The sequence below is a fragment of the Acinonyx jubatus genome, chromosome A3 (genome assembly GCF_027475565.1).
Source record: "Acinonyx jubatus isolate Ajub_Pintada_27869175 chromosome A3, VMU_Ajub_asm_v1.0, whole genome shotgun sequence".
NCBI lineage: Eukaryota > Metazoa > Chordata > Mammalia > Carnivora > Felidae > Acinonyx > Acinonyx jubatus.
In genome coordinates this window covers 31,460,182-31,482,182 of record NC_069388.1, presented here as the reverse complement: position 1 = coordinate 31,482,182, position 22,001 = coordinate 31,460,182, and the positions used below count along the sequence as shown (strand labels likewise).

The 22,001-nt window shown below is 41.4% G+C and overlaps 2 protein-coding genes across 12 annotated transcripts in view; one reads left to right on the top strand and one right to left on the bottom strand.

Annotated features, from left to right (window-relative positions):
- The window catches only part of MCM8 (minichromosome maintenance 8 homologous recombination repair factor), a 54,816-nt gene extending 52,750 nt beyond the window's left edge, over window positions 1-2,066 (bottom strand). For 5 of the 6 annotated variants that reach the window (XR_008289198.1, XM_053200222.1, XM_053200223.1 and 2 more), the window contains exon 1: window positions 1,587-2,066. Coding sequence is in view for 4 of the 6 variants with exons in the window: in XM_053200222.1 (XP_053056197.1) it covers window positions 1,587-1,626 (40 nt within the window). In the remaining 2 variants the exon portion in view is untranslated. The remainder of the gene's footprint in view (window positions 1-1,586) is intronic. The other variant, XM_053200224.1, reaches the window with a different exon arrangement.
- A 19-nt stretch (window positions 2,067-2,085) lies between these two features.
- TRMT6 (tRNA methyltransferase 6 non-catalytic subunit) overlaps window positions 2,086-22,001 on the top strand; it is a 30,997-nt gene continuing 11,081 nt past the window's right edge. The window contains exons 1-11 of one of the 6 annotated variants that reach the window (XM_027069599.2): window positions 2,087-2,364; window positions 5,835-5,962; window positions 7,391-7,500; window positions 8,027-8,118; window positions 8,242-8,325; window positions 8,598-8,722; window positions 9,637-9,995; window positions 10,452-10,537; window positions 11,374-11,476; window positions 11,547-11,661; window positions 13,019-13,157. In XM_027069599.2, coding sequence (XP_026925400.1) covers window positions 2,237-2,364; window positions 5,835-5,962; window positions 7,391-7,500; window positions 8,027-8,118; window positions 8,242-8,325; window positions 8,598-8,722; window positions 9,637-9,995; window positions 10,452-10,537; window positions 11,374-11,476; window positions 11,547-11,639 — 1,308 coding nt within the window. In that variant the 5' untranslated portion in view covers window positions 2,087-2,236 and the 3' untranslated portion in view covers window positions 11,640-11,661; window positions 13,019-13,157. Of the gene's footprint in view, window positions 2,365-5,834; window positions 5,963-7,390; window positions 7,501-8,026; window positions 8,119-8,241; window positions 8,326-8,597; window positions 8,723-9,636; window positions 9,996-10,451; window positions 10,538-11,373; window positions 11,477-11,546; window positions 11,662-13,018; window positions 14,522-22,001 lie in introns of those variants that run through there. The other 5 variants (XM_027069598.2, XM_053200233.1, XM_053200232.1 and 2 more) reach the window with 5 other exon arrangements.

The window sequence follows — 22,001 nt, the reverse complement described above, 5'->3', positions numbered from 1 at the left end:
AAAAAGAATGAAATCTTGCCATTTGCAACAACATGGGTGGAACTAGAGTGTATTATGCTAAACGAAATAAGTCAGTTAGAGAAAGATAAATATCATAGGACTTCACTCATGTGGAATTTAAGAAACAAAACTGGCTGTGGTGCCTGGGGTTGCCTGGGTGGCTAAGTCGGTTGAGCGTCCAACTTCGGCTCAGGTCATGATCTCACGGTTTGTGGGTTTGAGCCCCATGGCGGGCTCTGTACTGACAGCTCAGAGCCTGGAGCCTACTTCAGATTGTGTGTCTCCCTCTCTCTGCTCCTCCCCCACTCACCCTCTGTCTCTTAAAAATGAATAAACATTAAAAAAAATTTTTTTTATAAGTTAACAAACAAAAGGAGCGCCTGTGTGGCTCAGTTGGTTAAGGCTCCAACTTCAGCTCAGGTCATGATATGGCGGTTTCCAAGTTCAAGCCCTGCATCGTGCTCTCTGCTGTCAGTACAGCGGTCCTTCTGATCCTCTGTCACCCTTTCTCTCTGCCCCTCCTCCACTTGTGAGGTGCACACACAAAATAAATACATTTAAAAACAAACCAGGGAGGCAAACCATAACAGACTCAAATACAGAGAACAACCTTTGGGTTGCAGGAGGGGAGATGGGGGGGGGGGGCTAAATAGGTGATGAGCATTAAGGAGGGCATTTGTTGGGATGAGCACAGGGTGTTATATGTAAGTGGTGAATCACTAAACTCTACTTTTGAAAGCATTACGACACTATATGTTAACTAACTTGGATTTAAATAAAATTCAAAAAATCAATTCTGTGATGGAAGTAGGAGTAAAAAAAAATAAAATAGGTTTTAAAATAATTCATATAAGTGGAGCACAGGGCATTTTTAGGACAGTGAAACGATTCTGTATGATATTGTAGTGGTGGATATATGACATTATGAATTTGTCAAAGCCCATGGAATTGTACAAGAGAAATAGTGAACTCTAACATAAACTCTGCACGTTAGCTAGTAATAATATCAATATCGGTCAATTAATTACAACCAATGTAACACACTAATAATGCAGGGTGTTAACAAGTGGAACCTGGGCTGTGGGGAGGTAAGAGAAAATATAAGGGAACTCTGCATTTTCTGTGCCATTTTTCTGTTAACCTAAAACTGTTGTAAAAAAGAAAGTCAACCTTTAAAAATAGCTCGTATCCTAAGGATAAAAAGAAACAAAGAGTATCTCCGTACACTGTAGTGCAATTCATCACACACACAAAAAACCATATCCGAATCTGTTTAAAGGGATTTAATTAATAAATACGTTAATACCCAAACAAGTTCCTAACGTTAGGACAAGCCAGAACTTTGATCATCGTCTAGACCATATCGCAAGTCAGGAAACTGAAACCCTGAGAAACAGATCAAGATCTAAGTTGTTTGGTGGCAGTACTGAACTCCAAACTCCGTTTTTAAAATCCAAGCTGAAGCGCTCCTTCGAGAACGCTACATGCCCTATCTTTCCCAAATGAGATAATATAGTGGCAATAACTTGTAAAAATTCCAACACAGACGCAACATGTAGGACTGTAGAATTGGGTAAAGGAGCCACCTGTAGGCCTGTTGTCTTTCGTTAAACACCCCCACTTCATTTAGTTCTCCTCAGGCTATTCTTACTTGCAAAGATAGACGTCCCAAAGGTCTCCCAGTTCTCAGCAGGGCAGGTTCCTGGACAGCAGCAGATGTGCCCCGCCCCGCTTTCCCTTCCTCCCGGGGGGAATCTAGGCAGGGCCGAGAAAAGACTGAGGCCCGAGCTCCTCAGGCGACCCCTACCCAAGACCTGCGATTCTCTTCAGTCGCAGCCCTCCAGACGTCCCCGCGTGGGACCTCAGTTTCCCCAACGCCTCACGGGCTCACTGGATCTTTAGCTACTGAAGCTAAACTCTAGTCTCCTTCCACGTTCTTTTTTGGCGCGTCTTTCACGCAACTTCCGTCCAAGGTGCTGCGACACCGGAGGGAGGGATGGAGTGCAGCCAATCAAGGAGTTCGGCCAGACGGAAGCCGTGAGGCTCCCGGAAGCTGTCCAGAGGTCCCCACAGGAAAGCGGAAGCGGCGCGCAGCACGTGGGGGAGGTGCCGGTCCTAGGGTTCTGCGTCCACTTGGTTTGTGATTGTGAGGCTGGCCTCCGCCACAGCAGAGGACGAAGGGCGGGGCGCGGGGAGCCCGAGAGACGCTGCGGAGCGGGGAGACGGGCTGAGCGCCATGGAGGGCCCAGGGGAGGCGCCGGGCCCACAGCCACCGCATCCCGAGGACCACCGCATCCGTGACGGCGACTTCGTGGTGCTGAAACGGGAAGATGTGTTCAAAGCAGTGCAAGTCCAGCGGAGAAAGTAAGTCAGGTCGCTGGCCTTAAGGGTCCCCGCTTCATTTTCTAGATACCCCCTTTCTCCAGGTCTTCCCACCAGGGTCCAGTTCTTGGATCTGTGGATCCCCAACCTCCTTCCTCGTTTTCTCCTCTTGATCTTCTTACAGAAACCTTTTCCCCCAACATCCCATTCCCGTGTCCCTTCTGCCTTCCTGCAGACTGCCGCTTCCAGGGTTTCAAACCTGGTCTTCTGCCTTCAACATCCCTCTCGGTCTTTCCACCGGGTTCCCTTTCTCATACTTGGCCCTTGGGTGCTCAAGTGCTCTCCCCCTTCCTTGTTCTCACCCTTCCCTGTGTCCTGGAGTTGTTCTCCTAGGCTCTTGAGATGTTCTCTCCTGTTACCTCACAGAACTCACCAACCATTCTCTCCTATCCTTGACTCTCGGGGTCCTCCCCTCCTCTGCCTTTTTCCCATAGACCATCCTTTCTCCCTACTCCCTCAGTCAGGATCAGTCCCACAAAAATGAAACGTCTCCCACCTTATCTGACCTTTGGTCTCTTTTCTGTATCCAAACTGGAATAACTGTTTACACATAGTAACGTTGGAAAACAACTTCCCATAGAATGTACGATTACTCTGGGATTCCCTCACTTAACACACAGGGATGCGAAGAGATCTAGGAAAGTTAAATTACCTAAAAGCAGTTTGCTCAAGATCTCAAAACTTGAAATCAGGCTTGATTTGTGAACATGCTGATTAGTTATAACTCTTTTAATATTAGAAAAGTGGGAATTTTTGGTAACTTTTTGGCAGGAGTGGTGAGGTTGTTAAATCCCAATAGCTTATTAATGCTGAAAATGTATTGAGATGTTTCTGTTAATTTTCTGAAAAGTACAACCAAGTTTTCCTTTAAGTTTGGTTATTATAGTACTTTAGACAATGAAACAAGTTGAGTTCAGTGTCAGGAGAACAGCTTTCTGCAGAGCACAGTCTAGCTGCTCTGAGATTTGGAGTTTCTAAGTGCTCCCTTCAGATAAATTATTTTATTCCTGTGTGAACCAAACTGTTGACTGGTATTTAAAGTGAAACAGGTGTCATTAGAAAATAATCAAGTAACAGCCCGCAAAGCACCATGCTTGGCTGACAGCCAAGTTTTATTGCACAAGAACCAGTGTGGTAAAGAAAAATAAATGCAGTGGGGGTAGGGGGTGGGGGGTTCTTTTAGTCCAGAAATATATCTGCATCATTTTCTCTAGAATTTCTGATTAGAAATGTGTGCTGGCCTTCAAGTGTATAATTTTGGAAAGAGCCAATATTAATTATTTAAACTTTTTAATTGAAGTGTAACAGTGCAGCAAAATCCTTAGGTTATGCTTGATGAATGATACCAAGTTTACACAGCTGTATAATGACCATGCAGGTGAAATTTTGTTTTTTCTTTCTTTTCTTTCTCATTTGCCCTTTTCTCAAGTTGCTTAATTTTAAAAGTGGACGTTTGAGTGCGGTTGTTAATAATGTGCTCTTTTAGACAAGAGCTTTTTCATTACCAACAATGCGGACAGTAGCATCTTTATTTCTAAAAAGTACTCTGTTCGTACTCTAGACATACTTGTTTGGAAGCACTTTTCATCACTTTTCTTGGCAGAAGCCATTGCATTAGTTTCCGTTTGATTTAGTAATGATGCTTTGAGCTCATCGAAATCCCAGGTCATACCCTCCCTTTACTGTTCTTCGGGTCTGCACACATCTGGTTGGGCAGAAGCAATCCTGGCTTACTGAAGAGACTGCACATCCCACTCTTTCTCGGTGAAGACATGGCATTGCATTGCTCTGACTGGACCCCACTTTCCTGACTAGGGCAGTGACGTCTTGTCACGCCGCTCAGTTTGAGTGGCATACCTTTCTTTGCATATCAGACCCCCAGCCAGAAGGGTAAACCCAAACCATCTCAGACTCAGTTTTTCACTAGCACTGGGGTGCTCAAGGGATGAGTGTGGGTTGCACATCTGGACTGAACGGAGTTTCAATTTCTGATGGGATTTATGTCAGCAAATATTTTTAGAGTCTGTTATGTTCTATTACGTTTTAGAAACTGGGCACACAGCAAAGAATAAGAATTGATCCTATCTGGATTACTTAGGATCTCGCAGGAATTCACTCAGATGGTTCAAGGGAGGAGATTTAATGAAGATGTGACATATACACGTACAGTGGTGTGGCGAGGTTTAGAGAACCAACAGAGAATTTGATGCACCCAGGGTCTAGCAGTGGTGAGAAACTTTTGGCAAGGGAGCTTGGGTGATGTGGTCTATGCATTCTGTCATAGACTCCTGGGGCACAGAAAAAGGAAGAGAAGGTGTAGGGTGGGGCACAAACAGAATTAATCAGTACATGTCTTCCAGGATTCGGAGTTCTGTGGACACTGGCCATGTCCTAAAACTAGGCAGGGCTTCCTGAGATCCATTGGTCTTTTCTGGGGCAGACTGTGTGGTATAGTGGAAGGTACCAGGCTTTGGAGTTAGTCAAACCTGGATTTTAATCCCAGCCTCCCACTATGTAACTATGAGTCTTGGACAAGATACTTTTCCTAAGCCTTAGATTGCTCATCAGGAAGGAGCTATGTCCCAGGATTTCTGTGAGAGTTAAATGAAAAAGCATGAAACTCACTGGCATGTACTGCCCAGCCACTTGTCAACACCCAGTAGGTGTTTTGAAGAAAAAGAAAAGGTTGTTTGTTTTTGTGGGATTTTCCTTTTAAATGGTAATAAGATAAAAATTTAGATAATGAGGAAAGCTAAAGTTGCCAGATCCTCAGTAGAGCATTGTCAGCATTAGGCATATTTCCAAATGTATAGATTGTCAGTAATGTTTATTTGTAAACATAATTTGCTTTTACTAGATATTATTTATTTATTTATTTATTTATTTATTTATTTATTTATGTGTTTGTTTGTTTTAGTAGGCTCCACACCTAATGTGGGGCTTGAACTCATGACTCCAAGATCAAGAGTCACATGCTCTACCAACTGAGCCAACTAGGCACCCCTGCTTTTACTAGATAATTTTTAAAGGAAATAGCCAGTTAGACCAAGGAATTTGTTAAATCCCTGTCTTCTCAATGATTGTTTGAGGGGTGTCACAGTGTCACAGTGTGTGTTCAGTGGCCAGGCAATCTTGGTGACCCTTTATTTAGGAAATCTGCAAGCCTGTGAGTTAGGACATCCTGTCAGTGCAAGTTGGAGTCAGACCAGTGCCTCAGAAGAGGAATGTCTTCTGTCCTTGTTTATCATTCCAAATTCACTGTTTTTGTGGCTTCTTATTAATTTTGTCTCTGTCCAACCCAGTTCTCTCTAGTTCATTTATCAGTTCATGTTCAGAGATGATGTTCAGAGATCAGTCTCTGTGGGAGACCAGTTTTGAAATAAATTTGATTGAGCATATATTTTCTACACTGAATGCAAATAAGATACAGCTAATTGCATTTTCTTCCCCAGAAAAGTAACTTTTGAAAAGCAGTGGTTCTATCTGGATAACATCATTGGCCATAGTTATGGAACCACATTTGAAGTGACCAATGGAGGAAGTCTACAGCCTAAGAAGAAGAAGGAAGAGCCTACTTCAGGTGCACTCCTTTGGGTATATGAAATAGGTGCTCTTGAGCTGACTAGTCAGAAACCTGTCAACCCCAATTCTAAAATGCTAACCCAAGCTATCCTCAAAGAAACTTAAACTCATAATCTAAGAACTGTAGCTTGATGGAATGAAGCGAGGTCTGCTTTTGACTTTTGAGATACCTGGACTCTGGCTCTAGCCCATCATTAACTGGCTCTCCGACCTTAGGCCAAATTTTTAATCCCAGGAACCCTTGCTAAGGGCAGGTAGAGAGCCCTTTCAGTGCCCAGAAGTTAAATAATTGCTGGAGGCAGTTAGCATGTAGGGTAGAGGTTGAGAGTCTGGCTTCAAAGTTAACTGACTAGGTTTAAGTTTGTTTTATCACTCGCCTTGTCACCTTAGGCAAGTTACTTGGTTTCTCTAGGTCTTAGAGCTTCATCTGTAAAACGGAGCCATATGTACATTTAATGCCCAGGATGTTGCTGGTGTTCAGTCATATAATATATGGGAAGTTCCTAACGGTGCCTTGCCTGTAGCAAAGGCCCATAATTTTAGCAGTTATTGTTAATTAAAATTAAGTACTCCAACATTTGTTAAAGTAAATGTACTTAAGATATTTTATTAATTAAAATAATTTTTAAAATCAAATAATTAAAATACTATTTTAAAATTTTTGTTCAAACCAATTAAATGCTTTTCAGTTAACATCCATATTTTTATTGAGCACCAAATATGTTCCAGGTATGATTAGGCAGTGTGATTGTAACAGTTTATGAGATAAACCATCTCATGAAATGTACTTAGCAGTGGGGAACACCAAAAATAAGTAGACAGGCTAAACACATACTTGTAGGTGGTGGTATGTCCTGTGCAGACCATAAAACAGGGAGGTGTGCTGGAAGCTGATTGGCTGAGACTTGGCTGAGATAATGAGTTCACTGCTGAGTGATGGGAACGACCTAGGCAGAAATCTACCCAGAGATTGTCATAAAAGCACTCCAAGTGGAGGCAGCAGCAAGTGCCAGAGCGCTGCAGTGAGCCTATGTTTGGTGTGTTTGAGGAAGAGAAAGAAGGGCAGAGTGGCTAAAGTGTAGGGGCCAGAGCGTATACAGCCTTGCAGGTCGTCTTTGGAATGTATTCTGGTTGTAGGAAGCCACTGTTTTGTGCACGGGAGGATTAGATGAGCCAGTTTGCATTTTGTAAAGAGAACTCTGGTATCTGGGTGGATTGTAAGGGAGCAAGAGAAGGAGGGAGCAGGAATAGGAGTTAGAGACTGGAGCAGTCATGGCAAGAAAAGAGTGGAGGGAGGAATAGAGGCAATGGAATTAGAAGGCCAAATTTGAATGACTGATGGGCTGGATGTGGACATGAACTTAGAAGAAGAAAGATTTTAACTAACTGCAGATCATAAATGTCATAAAGCAATTTCCTTCCTTAGAGACCAAAGAAGCGGGCACTGATAATCGAAATATAATTGATGATGGGAAATCTCAGAAACTTACTCAAGATGACATAAAAGCTTTAAAGGACAAGGGCATTAAAGGAGAGGTAATATTCAAAGGATGTTGTGTTTTGTTTTTGTATGGTTTTGAGGAAATTATTTGGTTTTTAAAGCAGGATTTACCCAAGGTGAAATGTAAAAATACTTTCTCTTAAAAATAGTTTGAAATGTACATGCAATTCAGTATATCAAAGATATCATTTCTTTTATGCAGGAATGTGAGTGACCTTACTGATATTATTAGCAAAAGAGAATTTAATAACTTAGTGCATATCAGAGCTTAACTTGGTTCATTTTCAGCCAGTGTCTTTCTTTTACATCTCTTCTCCCTTTATTATGTATGTCTCTCTCTCTCTTTTTTTTTTTTATCCTGTTTTAAGTGGAGTTACAAAGTACTTGTATTTTAATACAAGTTCTAGATAGAGTGAAAAATACAGTGTATTCATTTGGACTTGTGTGGAAAGGGGCCTGGAAAATCAGGTCTTTGTATATGTTCTAGGGTAAGAAACCTTTGAAGTTATCGTTTCAGTCGAAATAAAATTTCAGGAAATCTGCTTGCTCCTTTTCTTATAGGAAATAGTTCAGCAATTAATTGAAAATAGTACAACATTCCGAGACAAGACAGAATTTGCTCAAGATAAATATATAAAAAAGAAGAAAAAGAAGTAAGTGGTCTTTGTTTGAAAAAGATGAAAGTATTAAATCTTTATAGACTTATAAAATTATTAAAAATAAAATATTTTTAAGCCAATTTTTCAAGACTGATGCCCTCTTTTTTCTTCCCTCAGGTATGAAGCCATCATTACTGTTGTGAAGCCATCCACCCGCATTCTTTCAATTATGTATTATGCAAGAGAACCTGGAAAAATTAAGTACGCTTTGTTTCCTTTCAAAAGTATAATTGGGGGAAAATATGTCTTTAAGAAAAGTCATGATTTTAAGTAAAATGAAAAACTTGCACACCTGCATAAAGTGTCCTCCTACCTCATGAATTGTAAGTTCTTTTTACTGTTGTCTCCAAAGCAATCTATAATCTTACCAACATCATTTTTGTGAAACAAACAAATAAAACTTGAGAAGTGATGATTAAGATAGCTGTCTCTGCTTAGCTAAAAATAAATGAATCATTCCTTTTTTTCTTTAGCCACATGAGATACGATACCCTAGCCCAGATGTTGACGTTGGGAAATATCCGTGCTGGCAATAAAATGATTGTAATGGAAACGTGTGCAGGCTTGGTACTGGGGGCAATGATGGAACGAATGGGAGGTAAGATTTAACGTTCTCAGGTTCATTAAAGCACCACCATGACATAAGTAGAGGGGCCTAAAAACACAACGCACAGAAAGTGAGGCTGAGTTACTACAAGATTAATGAAATGGCTTGGGTGGGCCTACACAGCTCCCATCCCTGGGACCTTCCTGCAGCGTCCACATCTCCCAGCCAGTGCTGTGTTGGTGCCCCTGGATGGTATTTGCCCTTTCCAGCTTCAACATCAATGGGGATGTTTCTGAAGCTTTTTTCTGGCTTGGACCTCCAGGACAGTGATTTCAGTGAATTCTTGGATAGCTGGCGCTCATTTTATTGGCGTGAATTGAGGGAATAGTATGAGAAGAATACTGGGGGTATATTTTGTCCTGGAGGAACACAACACGGCCTGGTTTGCCTGTCCTCTCTCTAACCCTGTAGAAGATAAGAACTTTTAACTGTCCTGATTGAGGATTGGAGTAGGGGAAAGCTGAGAGCCAGTCACCGATCACGTGACATCCAAATTTGCACGATCACAGGGTTTTACTGTAGTGTCAAGTGGGGTAAGCTTTAAGACTTCTTGTTCATGTTGGGGCACCTGGGTGGCTCAGGATGCTCTCCCTTCTCTCTCCCTCTCTGCCCCTCACTGCTCATGTGCGCACTCTCTCTCTCAAGACAAAGAAACATTAAACAAAACAACAAAAAAAAATTTCATGTTCCCGTGTTTTGGAATTATATTTCCTTCACTGGGCATATTCATAGACTGAACAGACCCCAGAGGAGCTGCATCATCTTGCAGCCTCTGAGCAGAGTAGAGACCTTCTATCTTCTTACTGTGGCGGACCCTGAGGTTTTGCATAGTCTAGAATCACCTCCATCAAGCAGATGTTTGCTTTTTTTTTTTTTTTTTTTTTTTTTTTTTTTTTTTAATCCAGGCTTTGGTTCCATTATTCAGCTGTACCCTGGTGGTGGACCTGTTCGGGCAGCAACAGCATGTTTTGGATTTCCCAAATCTTTCCTCAGTGGTCTTTATGAATTCCCACTCAACAAAGTGGACAGTCTCCTAAATGGCACGTTTTCTGCAGAGATGTTATCTTCAGAGCCTAAAGACAGTGCTTCAGTTGAAGAAAGTAATGGCACCCTGGAGGAAAAACAGACTTCAGAGCAAGAGAAGGAAGACAGTGTGGCAGAAGCCCAAGAGAGCCATCACCCACAGGAACAAGAAACAATGGAAATTGTCTCTCAAGATCCAGAATATAAGGAGCCTAAAGAGAGAGGAAGCAAAAAAGATTATGTAAGGGTATTAAGAGTCCCCACTACCTTCATAACATTCCCCTCATTATGGCTTTTCCTGATCCTTTTTTTTCCTTTCATGTCAGGATCTATTACTGTGTAACTCCCTCAGTTTCAGTTAACTTAATTTAAGCACTGAGATTTGGCTTGGCTTTGGAGCATCAGTGCCCAAGATAGTGAATATCAAAACAGATGGAGAAAGCGTGTGTGGGGGTGTACACACGTATGTGATGTGATCTTTGGGATGGAGCTTTAGGATACAGAAGCATTGTATACCAGGTAGCTTAATGATGGTTTTATAACATACGGATTTATGTGTTTGCAACTTTCTTATGAATGACCTTCTGTTGCTTTAGTCTAAGTTGCTAAATATTGTTGAAATGTTCTGACAGACCAGCGTTTCCTAAACCTGACTGAATGGCCTCAGTACATTAGTTTCTTCTTTTTCTTCTTGAAGATTCAGGAAAAGCAGAGGAGACAAGAAGAGCAAAGGAAAAGACATTTAGAGGCTGCTGCTCTGCTGAGTGAAAGAAATGCAGATGGGTGCGTTGATGAAGGAATGCAGATATCTGGGTGCTCATGGGTTCTGCTTCAAACAGATTAGAATTGTCTGTCTGCTTGTCTGCTTTGATTATAGTGGGAGCTGAGATGATGATTCTGTCTTGGGTTTTTAAAGAAAGGAGGCTGCATCTAGTGGAGGTGGGAAAGTGTGCTGGTTTCAGAGTTTTAGAATAAGTTTGGAATTTCTCTGATGACCGTGTGTCAGATGGGTCTGTGTGGTCCTGCTGCATGCAGGTGGTGGGGCATTCAAACTGGTGTGATACTGGCTACCCGTAAGGGCTAGGGGAAACCTGACAGTCATAGATTCAGATATCCGTAAAGCCAGTAAGTACCATGTTGGATTTGTTTCCAGATTTTTTTGTTTTTAAATCAGGAGTGTCATTAAGTGCAACTTAGAGTTGCCAAGCACCAAAAGAGCTTTTTTTTTTTTTTTTAATGTTTATTGTTGTGAGAGGGGGAGAACGAGCAGGGGAGGGGCAGAGGGGGGGGAACAGAAGATCCAAAGTGGACTCTGCACTGACAGCAGAGAGCCTGATGTGGGGCTTGAACTCACGAACCATGACATTGTGACCTGAACTGAAGTTGGACGCTTAATTGACTGAGCCACTGAGTCACTCCCAAAAGAGCTTTTAATTTATTTTGTGTTTCTTAGAAAGTAATAGCTTATGATTTTGTTTGTTTGTTTTTTTTTTGAATTTGTAGAATGTATATCAAGCTCTTCCTTGTGCAAGTCATGGCAAATAAATGATCATTTTAAATACATTTTAAAATCTGCCTTGCCGAGCAGAGAAATAATTTGTCTAATGTTTGCCTTACAGTTTAATTGTAGCTAGTCGTTTCCATCCCACTCCACTCCTGCTGACTTTGCTGGACTTCGTGGCCCCTTCAAGGCCATTCGTGGTCTACTGTCAGTATAAAGAGGTAATACTGAAATGGAATGGATGAGAGTTCTTGTGTCTGCATGTTAATACTCAAATCACAGCCCTCAAAGTCATCCTCTACTCTTTTTATGCTTTTAGCCGCTGTTGGAATGCTATACAAAACTGCGGGAAAGAGGAGGGGTCATCAACCTCAGACTGTCTGAAACCTGGCTCAGGAATTACCAGGTATGTGTTCTTAGAGCCAGTTCCTGGGAGCTACTCTCCTGAGTTGCTGGCTCTTTGCAGTAGTGCCAGAAGTTGTTCAATAGAAATTTGCCTATTTCTGTCTACAGAGATGAAAGAATCTCCTGCCTGTAACTCAGAGAAAGTGCCTTGGCTTTTCCTGACCCTTTTTTGTCCGTTCATGTCAGGGTCTATTACTCTGTAACTCCAGTCCAGAGACATTTAAAATGTAAACAATTATGATTCGTGTTTCTTCAAGGCCTCGAGATCATTGTGGAGGGAATAAATGATAATAGCAAATTCCCTAGGCCAATAAGAAAGTGACTCTCTTCTCTCTCCCGGGATATCTTTGCATCAGATTTTCAGGATTTACTTCTGGGCTCCATGTCAGCTCAGGTCCTCTGGAAGGCATTTGCTAAGATGGAATTAGCAGTGGAAGGGATTTATTGGGGAAAATGTCTTAGAAAGATGAGAGAGGAAGCAAGATTAGATGGGAAAGCCCTCAGACCATGGTGGAGGTCTGATGGCTGTGAGAGAAGGGGGAGAAAGGAAGATGGGCAGGAAGATCCTGCAGTGCTACCCTCAGAAGGTCTCAGCCAACATAATGGGGAACCCCAGAGCAAAGAGTGCCCATTAAAGGAGCCCTATGTTGAGCAGAAATGTTGTGGTCCTGGTACCCATGTCAGTAATCGACTTGGAGTGGCCCATGGCCTCCCTGGCTGTGAATGCTGCAGAGGATCCCAAAGGAGCAGCACCTAGAGGCTTTCTGCTGCCTGAACTCCTCACGGCCGGTTCCCTCTGGAAGGTCTGAGGGAGCACCGCCATGGCTGCCACGGGCACTGCCCTGCTGCTTGGACATCGTCCTACTTCATCCAGGATACTTAAAGCCCTGAGCGGACCCTGCCCTTCATGACAGTCATCTTATTGAGCTATGGTAACGGCAGAGAAGAGATCTTGTCAGAGTTAACAAGGTATTCGGGCAGGGAGGCTCTGGATATGTGTCCAGTAGCTACTTCTCCATGGACTGAAACTCCACTGTTGGCCATGAAGCTTCCTGGAGCCAATAGAAAGAAAGTTATGCACAGGCCCAGAAGTACTACACCAGTCATTTGTTTGCCACTAGAAACTTGCGTCAGGTTTGAGAGCAGCAGCTCCAGCTTTATTTCTCAAAAGAAAACCACTTAAACCAGTTTCTATACTCTTATCTGCACTATTATGTGAAGGAGGAGCTCTTTAGGAATTGATCCGATTAAATCTTCAAGAGAATCTGTGTCGTTTAAACTCTGATTTCCAGCATGTGTATTGTTAGTATGTGCTTTATCTGCTTAGGAAAACATGAATGTTTTTCTGTCTTGATTAGGTTTTGCCAGATCGAAGTCATCCCAAACTACTGATGAGCGGAGGTGGGGGGTACCTTCTCTCAGGCTTCACTGTTGCCATGGATAACCTTAAAGCAGACCCCAGTCTCAAATCCAACGCAAGCACTTTAGAATTACACAAGACTGAAGAGCCAGCAGCTAAAAAGCGGAAATGCCCAGAGTCTGACTCTTAAGCTTTCAAAAATTGCTCTGATTTTTGTCCTCAGGCACTATACAGTTAGTAATTAAACCTTAAATGCTATTACTAATTGTTTTCTTACATTCAAAAATAAGAACATGTCTGTACACCTGCTCCTGGGAAGGACGAGTAAGCCTTTTGTCCACTTCTGGCACAGATAGATTTGGTCTGTCAAAACGTCGAGCCAAAATACCTAAGCCTGGGGTGTATGCAGTGGACTGGTATATATGGCCAATCCTGTTTATTTCACAAAAATCCTCTAAGTACATTTGGTACTCTGTGCAAATATGCTGAGAATTTAGACATCCTGGAAATATATTTATACAAGACTTTATGTGTTAAGCTAAGTGGAATAACACAACATAGAGAAAACTTAGGTACTAAAAAGGAATTTGTGGAAGACATTTCTTGTGTTCATTCCGCTCTCTTTAATCTAAGCAATATGGATATATGAGTGTCTGAGATTTATAGTACCAAAAATGTCCTCCCTGTTTCCTCCAGTGGAATAAACTTTTTTAAAATGCTAGGTTTTTTAATTTTAATAGTTGATAACTTAGGAAAGTTCTGAGTATTTATTTTACTGCTTTTTTTTGTCAACACAGAGGTGTAGTAGGGTACTTTTTTGGGTTAATTTGCCAATCCCCTCCTTCTTTGTTCGAAATGAAGTGACTAGAATTTTTGTGTACTATTCAATTAAAGGCAACAACAAGGGTTTTTTTCCCCCCCTACCCAGACACTTGTGGAGAGATATATAAATATATGTATATATATGTACACACATACATATGTATATGGTTGTTGGTATATACGCATATATATATTTATATATACACATATACACGGAGACAGAGAGAATGCACTATCTATGTGAACTATGACAGTTTAGTGCAGAGCTTAGACCAGTTCTCATTGCATTAGTGTCACTCCTTGTCAGTTGTATTTTAAAGTGCCTTTTTTGGTGATTATTAATGCTGGTTTGTTGAGCTCTGGCATGATTAGGTGGTTAGCCTTTCTAAGCTCTGAAAACATATAATCAAATTATTTGGTCATCTATAGCCAAGGAAAGTGTTTACAGTAAGCCACGGCTCTTGTCTTGCTTACTAAACATGCTCATAGTGTGTATTGTTCACATCATTATAGCACAGATGCTGATCATCCAGCAAGGAGCATCTCAGAAAAAAAGAAATTACATTTTTCTAATAGCATGTACTATCCTGATAACAGTCAATGTGATTACCAACAAGTACAGTTTTGATTCCTTTTTCTTAAAACAATTCCTTTTAAAGAATAAAAGTGTTTCCTACTACGATTTGTCTGATTTACATTAATGATGCGGTCAGTGACACCACATTCACTGGCTTTCAGCTGATTGTGACATGTGATCTGTATAAGAAAACGTGCCCAAATTGATAACCTCACTGAACACGTCCTTGCAAACAGTCCTCACCCACATACAACCAGTCAAGTTTTGTCAAGGAGAATACATGCACAGGCTGGATTCTGTAGCGGCTGCTCTCCACGGGTCATTGTCATTAGAATCCTCTCATACTTGTTATTCATTGAGTTTTCAAGTCCCATCCCATTTCATTCATTCTGCAAGTCTGCACTACCAAGGCCCTGTGTGCCCATGTAGCTGCCCTGGAGTTTCTTGTGAACTCATATACCAACAGTAAAAGTTAACCTAAACCGAGTGTTGTTTTGTTTTGTTTTGTTTTTCTCTTTCATATTATTCACTTCATCTTTGAGAACTGATGCTTAATTCAATAACTTGAAAACTTAGTGTGCACCAGAATTCCCTGGAGGGCTTATTAAACACAGATTGTTTAGCACCTCAAAGTTTCTGATTCAGTAAGTCTGGGGTGGGGCAGAAAATTTGCATTTCTAAGAAGTTTCCAGGTGATGGCTGGTACTGCTGACCCAGGGACCACTGCTTGAGAAACACTCCTGTGTGTACACCCACATCAAGAGCACGCCAAACTACATGATGCTTTTTTTCTTGTTTGTAAAGTAGACATCCACCTTTGGAGCAGATGAGTGGATAATTCTATGACTTCTGGACATGTAGCCACCAAGAGTTATGTGCAATAACACTTTAATGAATGGCAGTCAAAAAATAAAGACAAAAATCAGTTTGTAATGTCCATCTTATTTCTTCATTGGATTAGGGTACTTGGACATATACAGTGGCGCCAACGAGATGATTTTTTAGCTTAGAGGTGTGAAGCAGATCCCTCCCCCCCATTATTTCTTTGAATAAATTTCTGCCTCTTACTTTCTGGGACCCCTATAATATGTATATTGGTCCACAAGTCCCTTAAGCTAACTTTTTCATTATTTAAAAAAATTTTTTGCATCTCTGATTGAATGAATTCCACTGCCCAGTCTTTGAGTTCATTGATCCTTTCTTCTCTTTGACCTACCTGCTTTTGAATGCTTACATTGAATATTTTAGTTCACTTATTATTTAGCTCTATGATTGCTTTATGGTACTTATGTTTTCTCTATTTGTTGAAATTCTCACTTCGTTCATGAATTGTTCTGACCATGGTGAGCATCTTTATGATCATAATTTGAACATTCTGTCAGATAAATCACTTATCTCTGTTTCATTAAGATCTGTTTCTGGAGATTTAGCTTGTTTTGTTTGAAACCTATTCCTCTGTTTCTTTATTTTTTTCTTTCTATATGTTGGTGCTTGCATATTAGATATGACAGCAGCCTCTCCCAGTCTTGACAGGTTGGTCTTGTGTAGGAGGTAAACCTCACTAACCAGCTTAGTCTGAGCTGCTGGTTGTCTCTTCATGATTGCCTAAGCCACTATCTTTGTTCTTAGTGGTCCCTGGTAATTGAGGGTGTGCCAAGACCTGCTATTAATCAGCCGGCCCTCAGGCAGCAGGTGGCGATGTGTGTGGTTAAGGCCCTTCCAGAGAGAAATTGGGAGATTGGCACGTTTGCCTGCTTCCTCTATGCTGACCGCAGTTGAATAGCTGCAGGGATGTGTTCCTGCACCTGTTTAAAAACTGATTCTTTGCCTTTGTGCTGTAGGAGTCATGAATGTAAGTCCCATCAGCTTTAGAAGTGATCCAGGGTCCCTTAGGTGGCATCCACAAAAGCCGGGGTGCCAGACACATGTACAAGCTCCTTTCATCCAGGTAGGTGCTGGTGATCTGATTTTATCATTGGAGTGAACCAGAGGGAGAAGGTAAGGGAGGTGCCCATTGGCTCCCAGAGCCTCTTGGGAGGATGGCAGCTGGTTTCTAAATGTGTGCTAAATCAGAAACTGGACCCTCAGGCAGCAGCTTGTAAAGTATGCAGTCATATCCTTCAGGGAAAGACTGTGAGATGAGCATTTTTGCTCTACACTGAGCCCCAGGGCAAATGCTCTTGTGACTTTGTGAACTTCTTTGCTCCAGTCATATGGGTCTCATGGACCCAAGCGCTATTGGCTTTCAGAGATAAGTGTTTGGGGGTCCATTCCTTGAGTGGGAATCAAAAGTTGGGGTGCTTATATGTGTGGTCCAAATCCATCACTCAAGAGAAGCTGGGAGTTAGGGTTGGGGATTCTCTTCAAATTGTCTTACTGTGCCCAGGGTAGAGTTGGTGGTGAATGTCTCAGCCTTCCCTACTTGTTTTGATGTGGGTATTTTTTCATTCCCCTGATGTGTAGGAGTCAGTCACCAAGTTTCTGGGTTTCTTTTATTTATTTATTTTTTAAGTTTATTTTGAGAGAAAGTTTATTTTGAGGGGGGAGGGGCGGACAGAACAGGAGAGAGAGAATCCCAAGCAGGCTCTGCATGCTTGTTAGCACAGAACCTGATGCGGGACTCAATCTCACAAACTGTGAGATCATGAGAACTGTGAGATCGTGACCTGAGCCGAAATCAAGAGTCAGAGACTTAACCAACTAAGCCACCCAGGTGCCCCCTAGTTTCTGGATTTCTGTCAAAGGGAATTACTCATGTGTAGCTGTACATTTGGTGTATTCATGGGAGGAGCAAAGTCCAGGACCCTCCTATGCTGCCATCTTGGTCCTGTCTTATATGAAGCAAGTCTTAATAGGCAATCATTCATTCATTAGTTGTATATGGAAAAGCCAAAAATACATTCTTCACTAATATGTACAAAATTGGGGGGGGGAGGTGGAATTGGGTGTTTTCATCTTGTTTTAAAGCATTGATTATAAATATTGCAAGAGCAATGCTAAAAAAAAAAATTGTTCTAGAAATTCGATATTTAAGGTTAATATTTAAGGTACCTGGGTGGCTCGGTGGGTTAAGTGTCAGACTACCAGCTCAGGTCATGATCTTGCAATTCATGGGTTCGAGCCCCACATCAGGCTCTGTGCTGACAGCTTGGAGCCTGGAGCCTGCCTCGGATTCTATGTCTCCATCTCTCTCTGCCCCTCTCCTGCTCACACTCTGTCTCTCAAAAATAAACATTTAAAAACATTTTTAAAAAGATTAATGTTGCTCTTGTGTGTTCCTAATTTTGGAATGTGTTTAAGTGCACTGCTAGAAGGGATCCTGGTGTATCTGATATCTCTATTTGAAATATAATGCTGCCTGGAGAGTAGTGTTAATTTTTTGCAAAAATAGATTACAGGTTGTTCTTGGATTTACGTAGCACAGGACAGATGGCGAGAAATGTGAGTCCCTGAATAGCTACTTAAAGAGTAACTGATAAGCTGTTACCTTATTCTCCTCAACATTTATTAGACACCCTCTGCTTTTTAACCCTTTATGAGGATGTATCAAATCTTTGAAGCATAGGAAATTAATATGTACCCTCCTCCCCCACTCCCATCTCCCCTCCTTTTTTTTTTTTTTTTTTTTTTGCCTCTTTTACAGTTTCATTAATAACCTGGGCTTTTGGCATCTATTTAAGATATGATTAGGACAAGACTGGAAAGATTTTTACATTTCATTTTCACACTGACAGGTAACAAGGCAGTAAGGAAATTTTGGTTTTAAATGCTGGTGGGTTCAATCTGTTGCATGTTTGGTCGGCTTAGTGTTACCATTCTAAATCAAAAAATTTAAAAAGTAGAGAAATTGATCCAGACAGTGGAGGAAATGAGATCCTTTGCCTTCTGGGAGTGCTCTTCTCCAAACAAGTAAGTTAGTAAAGCAGGTTTTCACAGTTCTTTCCCATCACCTGTGAGTGACACAAAGTAGTTAAAGCCATACGGTGACAGACTCAAGGAAAGAGGAGGCAAAAATAAGAAAGAATATGATCAATTTAAGTCAATGGTCAGGGGCGTCTGGGTGTCTCAGTTGGTTAAGCATTCAGCTCTTGATTTCGGCTCAGGTCTTGATCTCACAGTTCATGAGACTGAGCCTTGCATCAGACTGCTGATGGCATGGAGCCTGCTTGGGTTTTCTCTTTCTCCCCTCTCTCCCCCTCCCCACCCCTCCCCCACTCCCCACTCATGCATGTTCTCTCTCTCTCTCTCTCTCTCTCTCTCAAATAAACATTTAAATCAATCAAATCAATCAGTGGTCAGAAGACTACAACCCACAGGCCCAATCTGGCTCACAACCAGTTTTTTGTATGGCCTCCAAGCTAAAAAAATGTTTTTTACATTTTTAAATAGATGGAGGGATAAGCAAAAAAAGAATAATTTTATGACATGAAAATTACATGACATGCAAATTGCAGTGCCCACAAATGAAGTTTTAGTGGACTACAGTATTGTCTGTGGCTGTTTTTGTGCGTTGGCAGAGTTGAATAGTTGTGGCAGAGAACGTGTGGCCCTCAAAGCCTTAAATATGTGCTCTCTGGCCATCTAAGAGGTATGCTGACCACGAAGCTAAGTGAAGTGGTGAGAGGGATTGTAGGGTGAAGGGATCAGGAGAGCAGCACTTTGGAGCAGCTGCAGCAGAGAGCTGGTCTGGAGCCAGCAGCAACAAAAGATGTGAAATCCAGAGCTCCTTTACGGTCCTCTAGACCAATGGGCAGAGCTTGACACGGTTGACCCCTTTCCTTATGACAGTTTTCTCACTTGGCTTCTAGGACACCACTCTTCTGGTTTCCCTCCTATCTTTCTGGCTGTTCCCCCTCCATCTCTGTTGGTGATTCCTCTTCATCTCTGAGATGAATGTTTAGAACGGCATTGGCCTGCCCCAGGCCTTAGCAGTTGCACTCTTTACCTTTTTTTTTTTTTTTGTCTACACACTGCTAGGTGTAGGCTGTTCGAGGGATTTGGGATCTGATCAAAGAAAAAGATATGACCATGAGTTGGCAGTAGCACCCACATGCTTCATGGAGTGATGGGACTGCTCTGACAGGTTTACAAGGGAGGGGATGCTGTTCACAGCGGGAATCTGTTTAGAAGCTACACCAAGGGGGTTGCTTCAAAGAAGGGGAGGAGCAGGGGAACCCTTAGGGAGAGAGGAATTGAAGAGGGCCCTCTCCCATCTAGGTGGAGTCCCTGGGTCCGACAACTCTGAGGAACAGAGTCTGGAGCACCTGGGTGGCTCAGTTGGTTAAGCATCCAACTCTTGATTTTAGCTTGGTTCATGATCTCACTGTTCATGGGATTGAGCTTTGAGTTGGGCTCTGTGCTGGCAGTGCAAAGCCTGCTTGGGATTCTCTCTCTCCCTCTCTCTGCCCCTCTCCCACTTGTGTACGTGCTCTCTCTCTCTCAATAAATAAATAAAATTCACTGGATGTGTAAAACTTGAATTTGTCACTGGCAGGCTTTTGAGCTAACAGTTCTCAGTCTGCAGTGAAGAAATCCTAGCAGCCAATGCACAGGAGCTGTCTTTGACTCACTTATATAAACAATAGGTGATCTTACTCAGTTTTCAGGATTTGTTTTTATTGGGATATAATTGACATCTAACATTATATTATGACATTATATAATATATAGTTTCAGGGCTACAACATAATGATTCAGTATTTGTATACACTGAGAAATGATCAACCACAATAAGTCTAGTTACTGTCACCATATGTAGTTACAAAAATTTTTTTGTATGATGAGAACTTTTAAGATTTACTCTCTTAGCAACTTTCAAATATGCAATATAGTATCATTAACTATAGTCTCCACACTGTACATTATATCCCCAAGACTTACTTGCTTTGTAACTGAAAATTTGTACCTTCTGACCCCCTTTACTCATTTTGCCCACTCCCCAGCCCTTTTCCCCACTCTGGCAACCACCAATCTATTGTCTGTATCTATGAGCTTGGGTTTTTGGTTTTGCTTTGATTTGTCTTGTTTTTTCAGATTCCACATATAAGTGAAATCACATAATACTTGTCTTTCTCTGACTTATTTCACTTAGCATAATGCCTTCAAGATCCATCCATGTTGCACAACGGGCAAGATTGCATTAATTTTCATGGCTGACTAGTTTTACGTTTTATATGTTATATAAACTTTTTTATCCACTTACCCAATCAGTAGACATTGAGGTTGTTTTCATATTGTGGCTATTGTAAATAATGCTGCCATGAACATGGAGGTGCACATATCTTTTCAAATTAGTGTTTCCATTTTTTTCCCAAAAGTGAAGAAGTGAAATTGCTGGATCATATGGCAGTTCTATATTTAATTTTCTGAGGAACCTCCATACTGTTTTTCACAGTGGCTGCACTAGTTTATATTCTCACCACCAGTGTATGAGGGTTCCCCTTTCTCCACATCCTCATCAACACTTGTTATTACTTTTCTTTTTGATATTAGCCTTTCTGACAGGTGTGAGGTGATATTTTGTGGTTTTGGTTTGTATTTCCCTGATAATCTGATTGATTGTGCCTTGGAACATCTTTTCATGTGCTTATTGGCCATCAGTCAGTCTTCTTTGGAAAAAATGTTTATTCAAGTCCTCTGCCCATTTCTTCATAGGATTGTTCGGGGGTTTTTTTGGTATTGAATTGTATGAGTTCTTTATATATTTTGGATATTAACCCCTTATCAGATACATGATTTTCAAATATTTTCTCCTATTCAGTAGGTTGCCTTTTCATTTTGTTGATGGTTTCCTTTGCTCTGTAGAAGCTTTTTAGTTTGATGTAATCTCACTTGTTGATTTTTGCTTTTATTTGCTTTGCTTTTGGTGTCAAATCCAAAAATCACCACTAAGACTGATGTTAAGGAGCTTACCATGAGTGTGTGTGTGTGTGTGTGTGTGTGTGTGTGTGTGTGTGTTTAGGAGTTTTATGGCTTCAGGTCTTACATTCAAGTCTTAAAGCCATTTGAGTTTATTTCTGTGTATAGGGTAAGACAGTGCTGCAGTTTCATACTTTTGCATATGGCTGTCCAGTTTTCCTAGGACGATTTATTGAAGAAACTGTCCTTTCTCTATTGTGTATTATTGGATTCTTTGTTGTAAATTAATAGACCATGTATTACTGGGTCCTCTAGTCTGTTCCATTGATCTATATCTCTGAGGGGTTTTTTTAAGTTTTTTTTTTTTTTTATTTTCAGAGAGAGAGAGTGTGTGAGAGCCTGTGTGTACACCTTCATGAGCAGAGGAAGGGCAGAGAGAGACGGAAAGAGAGAATCCCAAGCAGGCTCCATGCTGTCAGTGCAAAGCCCATATATGTCTGTTTTTATGCCGATACTATTTTGATTACTATAACTTTGCAGTATACTTTGAAATCAGGGATGGTGGTGTCTCCAGCTTTCTTTTTCTTTCTCAAGATTGCTTTGGGATCTTTTGTGGTGTTATACAAATTTGGGGCTTGCTCATTCTATTTCTGTGAAAAATGTCATGGAATTGGGTGGGGATTGCATTGAATCTATAGATCCCTTTGGGTAGTGTAGACATTTA